The sequence below is a fragment of the Podarcis muralis genome, chromosome 13 (assembly GCF_964188315.1).
Source record: "Podarcis muralis chromosome 13, rPodMur119.hap1.1, whole genome shotgun sequence".
In the NCBI taxonomy this organism is placed as follows: domain Eukaryota; kingdom Metazoa; phylum Chordata; class Lepidosauria; order Squamata; family Lacertidae; genus Podarcis; species Podarcis muralis.
The window spans coordinates 13,282,849-13,289,533 of record NC_135667.1 but is presented as its reverse complement, the minus strand read 5'-3'; the positions used below and the strand labels follow the sequence as shown (position 1 = coordinate 13,289,533).

The following is a 6,685-nucleotide window of genomic DNA, read 5'->3' as shown; positions in this document are numbered from 1 at the left end:
CAGTTAACACAGCATAAGTAAAAAGTTAGATGCTGAAACCCTCAGATAATTATAAGGGAAAGGAATTTGAGATTAAATGCATTTACATCTAATTAAATTTGATGAAATCGTATTAATGTATATTTTAGGAGCTATTTTGTTATCATAGGGCTGGCCCTACAGTTGAGCAAAGCGACAAAGGCTATTTCAGGTGGCAGATTTTATTTTTTGTTAGCGCAATTGTGTTTTGTTAGCCCCAAAATGGAAAACAAGCAAGGTCCCGAATTATGTTTCCCCATAGCTGTCTGCTTTTAAGTGCATTTGCTCTTATTCCATTTTAAATTTATAGCTAATCAGAAAACATTATTGCTTCTGAACACTGTTCACTTGTGATCTGCTACACACGGTGCAAGGAAGGAAAGGCCCTACTGCACTCCCTAAATTTCATAGCTGTTTGGAAATGTTCCCTTTATATCTTGGTGGAAACAGGCAGACAGGCTCATGTTATGTGAAGAAACCGATACTTCTCTGAAGGTGTATGATACTGCTTCTGTTTTGTGATTCCAGATGGAGATAGTCAATGGTACCACAGTGCAGGAATTCATCTTGCTGGGATTTGGAGTTGAGAAGGAGAAGCGATTAGTGCTCCTCATTGTTTTCACCATCCTCTATATCGTCACTTTAGTTGAGAACATCACCATTATCACAGTGGTTTTCTTCGATGCTCACTTAGCCCAGCTTCCCATGTACATCTTGCTGAGCAACTTCTCCTGGCTGGAGATATGCTACGTGACCACCACTGTGCCCCATATGCTCTTTGACTTGGTGTCTCCTCCTGGGCTCATCTCCTTCCATGCCTGCATCCTCCAGTTCTACTTCTTATTCTCACTTGGCAACACTGAATTCTTCTTCCTCTCAGCCATGGCTTTGGACCGATACATGGCCATCTGCCACCCACTACGCTACCCACAAATTATGTCCCCAAATTCCTGCTATTCCTTGGTAGCCTCTTGTTGGGTCCTTGGCTTTCTGGCCTACATTGTCCCAGCTACTTTGATCTCCAAGCTAACCTTCTGCGGACCTAACATCATTGACCATTTTGTGTGTGACCCTGTGCCAATTCTGTCCTTGGCCTGTGCTCCTCTTGGAAGTGTTCCCTTTATATGCCAGGTCATCATGCATGTCATGTTTTTAGTCAATGTATTGTTTGTTGTCTTATCATATGGCATAGTCATTTTTACCCTGATAAAGTCCTCTGACAAAGGTAGCCGTCAGAAGTCCTTCTCCACCGTATCTATGCACCTCTTAGTGGTGACCCTCTTTTATGGCACAGTGGGAGCTATGTATTTAATTCCACATGGTGAAAGCCAACCAGAGGCCACAAAGGCAGCCACACTTTTCTACACTGCTATTTCGCCTTTTCTGAACCCGCTGATTTACTGTCTGAGGAATGATCAGGTGAGGGAGGCTCTGGGCAAGTTACTTAGGAGAATGTCACGACTGCTGATGACAAAGGACATGGTATAAAAATTGCTGGTAGGAGGGGGAAATAAAGTTAAAACAAAGAAACATGCCCATTTGAAGAGATCATAGAATCATGAAGTTGGACGGCACCCTGAGAGTAATTTTACCAACCTCAGATCAAGTTAATTTATCCCAAGACATACAAGCGGGGTACACATCCCTCTTTTAAGTTAAGTCAATCAACATAGTAGTATAGGTAGAACATATCCTCTTCAAATCCCTTAAGCCCCACACCTTCTAAGGGTTTTGATGGTGTTACAGGAAGTCCCTCTGTTAATGTCCCCACCCTGAAGGGATGTAGTGTAGGTGTGTAGGAGCGTGTGAAGAAATAGCAGCGGCAGAGAGAGATGCAGAAAGGTCCATCAGAGAGGGAAATGTAGGCTGAATGGTACAGGGTGCCTCTCCCAGGGTTTCTGCTGCATGCCTCAACTTATTCTTCACTTGCAAATATGGAAATAAAACAAATATTGCCAAAATAGCACAAATGTCTGATATCCTCTCCTCCGAACAAAACTGATTCTGGTTAAGGTGTTTCTGGAATGAATAATTGCTTATGGAAAGGGGGACCATACCACGATTATATATGCATGAAAACTGACTCCTTTTTGGAAATAAAACATTGTCAAGGCCGATAAGTTTAATTTAAACTTTTAGTTGTAGAACGTTCCTCATAACAAACCAGCTTGGCTGGCCTAGTGGAGAGCAAATCTGTTAATATGACAAAAGGTGTTGATGGGCCATCTGAGAGGAACCCTTCGCCCTTTGAAGGAACAGGAAAAGAGAGTCTTGAGCAGGGGTTGCTGAGAAGAAGAAGAAGGGGGAAAAGAGACAGGGAAATATCTTGGTTGAAGGCTGGCTGCACTTCTGTGGGGGATAAGCTCCTCTTGAAATGAACTTGATATAAGACTTGGACTCTCTCCATGTAGACAGAAGGTGCAAATAGGTAAATAAACCATATTTGTTAAAGCTACGGAAGTCTCCCACTATATCTCAATTCTCCAAAGCAACACAGATCCTGGGTGAGTGCCTGGAGCCCCATGGACTCTTCCTACCACTCCACAAACAGCGGAGGAGGAAGGTGGGTGTGGTAGAGGAGGGCTGCCCCAGGTGTCATCATGAGGGGGGGTGACAAAATGCTCAATGCGCCCACTCCCAGACCCCGAAAGAAAGCAGTGCCTTCAGACAAATAATGCCGTCATGCTCCTTCCGCTGCCACAGGTTGCCCTGGTGGGAAAGGAGAAGCGGGTGGGGTGGGGCGGGGCGGGGAGGCTGAGGGTGGGGAGAGGTCAATGCGAGCCCAAACCTACAGGACACCGTCTCCAACCCTTGAGCCTGGCCGTGGCTCTGCCTCCTCCTTCTCTTCTCAGGGAGGCCACTTGACTTGGACCGGAGGAAGGGGGAGAAGCCGGGATCTATATTGGATAGCTGCCTGCGCAGCTGTTTTTCACTGGGGGGGGGGGGAGGAAAGAGGAGAAGCCAGAATCTACATCAGATAGCTGCCTGCACAGCTGTCTTTCACAGGGGGGTAGAGGGAGGAATGGGGAATTTCAATGTGGGGGGGTGGCAAAAAAATTCTGTACCGGGAACCACCTGACCCTGCTACACCACTCTCCACAAAGAGAAGGAGATGCACCTAAGTTTTGTAACAATATATACCAGATCTTCTTTGCAATATATGACACCCTAGAGTAATGGCCCAGGGTAGCTGGTTGTTCCATGGGAATTAAAAAGTTAGCTAATTGCAGTGCTTTATTTTTAGAAAAAAAGGCCCTGGTACTGTAACATGAAGTTGCTACAGCAAGTCCAATTACATAATTGTTTAGAACTGGTAACTGAGTTGGCCTGTTTCCCTTTCCCCTCCTCATTCCTTTTCCCCTTTTGTGTCACATCTTCTCAAATGGAACCTGTTGGCAGAGACAAAATTATTTCCAATCAGTAAGCAGAATTTAGAAAATTATTGGCACTCTATAAACTAATGATCATAATATCAAGAAGAATACATCACACCAGCTCTGGTTCATGTGCTCCGAGCTTTGGCCATTCAATTTGTTCTTTAAGAACATTTGGAAGAAGTAGTGTTTTGGAAAAACAGGAGGCATGCACCATACCAAAGTGGAGGGAGGCAGCCTGTGGCATAACATTGCATCCCACTCCCAAAGGGTGCTATTTTGATTTTTTTTTTAATTGTTCCTGAAGGAGATATTCCCAAGATTCATTTCAGTTTCTGATTAAAGCTGTAGTTGGCACTGATCGGGGCATTTGAACTCTAGTCTGCATGTACATATATCTGGTGACTTTTAATTTCCTCCAGAACTGTAGTATGGTCCTTTATGTCCTTCACACCATCTGTCTGGAAGACAACTACCAGTTAAATGCACAGAGAAGACTAACCTCCACCCCAGATTCTGTTGCTTCACTTCTGATGAGCCTTCTACTTTATGGGTCAATGTTTTAACTCCTATTGACAACCTTTCCCCCAAATCATGTCATGAATGTCTAGTGAGTTTTTCCTGGATGACAGAGCGGCATTTTGACTCCTACTGAGGTATGGGGAGTGTTTTTGTAGTTGTGTTGTGCTTGTGGGCTTCCCATAGGCCACCTGCTGGAGTAGGTGGGCCTTTGATGTGACCCAGTAAGGATCTTCTTATGGGAGTCATTGCCAGCAAAAAAGAAACTTGGGTGGGAACTGTGGATTTGAATGTCATTTCTCATGGGGTGGCTTCCTCTAGGAAATTTTGAGAAAACATTGCAAAATGATTGTGGGGAGAATTTAGAGTAAGAGGAAAGGATCATGGGAATTTAGAGTAAGAGGAAAGGATCATGCCAATGATTCTAAGCTACATCCTGGATTTTAGATCCCAGATTTTATAAAGTCAAAGGGTTTGAACCGTTTCCCTTCACGCAGACCCCCTCCGCAACTTGCATGTGCATTGCTTAAATTATTGGCTGGAAACCCCCCTTTGTGTGACTGATAACTTGTAAATAGCTGAAATAGGTGCACTTCTAATGGCTAGAAAATATCTCTTTCGGAAGGTAATATTATTTGTAGTTAGAGGGGCATTGAGTAGAGTTGGAGTTTGAATTTAAGAAGGATTATTGTGGTTTAGTTGTCTTCTTCAGGGGACTTGAAGCAGGAGTTCCACTTATTTTGCATTCTTACAGGACCCTATTTATTTCCATTGTGCTTTTATACTTGTAAATAAAGGAAATGTAGAAGCTGCAACTCAAATACCTGCTGTTCTCTCATCAAAAGGATGGGCAAGGCATTTGGGAATGCATAACAATAGAATGAAATCTAACTTCTGTAAAAAAGCAGCAGTAATTGGTTCTAAGATATAATTCAAAGAGCAAACTCTTTCTCATGTAAATTGTACAATGAATCTCAAATATATTATTTAAATCAAGGTTTTGTGCTGCACTTGCTTTATCATTTTAAAATAAAGTAAGCTGGGCACACTATCAGTTTGGTGTTATTTCTGGATTCAGTGGTGTGTGAGAGGAGACAGACTTTAGCATAACTGGGGATATGCAAAGCTCTAGGATATCAGAATTAAATGCCTCAAAGCACTATATTTTAAGTGCATTATGTTATATTTTATACTTAACCAGGAGAAACAGGTGCTTTGGGTGAATAATAACTTGTGAACTGTAACATAGGGTGGGCAGAAGAAATGTCCCACAGCGTTCTGAAATGGCAAGTCTGTACAACCTTTGTTTTTCAATGTAAGCTAATGGTATTTAAACAACTGTATACCTCTTTATGCTGTGCAATAGTGATTATATTATTTGACTCCAGGTAGAGATGGCCAACGGGACTGCGGTGCAGGAATTCATTTTGCTTGGATTTGAAGTTGAACAGCAGAAACAATACTTGCTTTTTGTCTTCATTGCCATTCTCTACATGCTCACTATGGCTGAGAACATCACCATCATTGCAGTGGTCTTCCTAGATAACCACCTGGCTCAGCTCCCCATGTACATCTTGCTGAGCAACTTCTCCTGGATGGAGATGTGCTATGTGTCCACCACTGTGCCCCGACTGCTCTTTGACCTGGTGTCTCCTCCTGGGTTCATCTCTTTCCACGCCTGCTTCCTCCAGTTCTACATTTTCTTCTCACTTGGCAACACTGAATGCTTCTTCCTCTCAGCCATGGCTTTGGACCGGTACTTGGCCATCTGTCACCCACTTCGCTACCCACAAATTATGTCCCAATATTCCTGTTCTGCTCTGGTAGGTGCATGTTGGGTTGTTGGTTTCATGTGGTACCCTATCCCAGTGATTTTGATCTCCAAGTTGTCCTTCTGTGGACCTAACATCATTGACCATTTTTTGTGTGATCCTGGGCCCATTTTGTCCCTGGCCTGCCCTCCACTCGGAAATGTTCCCCTTGTCTGCCAGATATTCATGCATGCTCTGTTTTTAATCAATGTCTTATTTGTTCTACTATTCTATGGCATTGTGATTCTCACCCTGATGAAAACCTCTAACCAAGGCACTTGTAGGAAAGCTTTTGCTACCATATCTTTTCACCTAGTTGTGGTCACACTTTTTTATGGCTCAGTAGCAGCGATGTACTTGATTCCAAGTGGAAAAACTCATTCAGCAGTCACTAAGGCAGTCACACTCTTCTACACGGCAATTACACCCTTTCTTAACCCCTTGATCTACTGCCTGAGGAATGACCAGGTGAAAGAAGCTGTAGGCAGGTTGCTGAGGAAAAAGGAAAGATGGTTGAGGAGAAAGATGGTAGTTTAATAAGGCTGAAGGAAACAAGTGTCACAAAACACCCAAGCATGTATTCAAATTTATTAAAATGAATGTATTTACAGTTGGAGTCCATAGGGTAGAATCCAACACTGCATGGATTGACATCTATTTGTATAGTGTGACTTAACCTTCCTCTCTTTCCCCTTGCATAACCCCCAAAATCTCCTCCAGAGGAACCATCAAAAGCAGACTTTGAGGAGAAGAAGGTAAAGTCCCATTGTGCTAGCAGAAATCTGATCTGTTTTTGCACAGATAGCATTGGATACAACCCTTAATGACCAGTCAGGATGACCAGTATCTATGCAGGATCAAGGAGGACCTCAATGCTTGGTGCTCAGCATTCCAAAGATATCCAACTATGCTTCTGGAATGCAGTTAAATTATAATTTCATTTTGGCAGAATCCATTGAAAAC

General features: G+C 43.1%; 1 protein-coding gene and 1 pseudogene across 1 annotated transcript; both read left to right on the top strand.

Annotated features, from left to right (window-relative positions):
* Nucleotides 1-534: 534 nt before the first annotated feature.
* LOC114608100 (olfactory receptor 11G2-like) lies at nucleotides 535-1,506 on the top strand. The gene has a single exon (XM_028752034.2). It carries the CDS (start codon nucleotides 547-549, stop codon nucleotides 1,504-1,506), a length of 960 nt encoding a protein of 319 aa, XP_028607867.2. The 5' UTR covers nucleotides 535-546.
* Nucleotides 1,507-5,263: 3,757 nt separating this feature from the next.
* LOC114583315 (olfactory receptor 11H6-like) lies at nucleotides 5,264-6,259 on the top strand (annotated as a pseudogene).
* The last annotated feature ends 426 nt before the right edge of the window (nucleotides 6,260-6,685 follow it).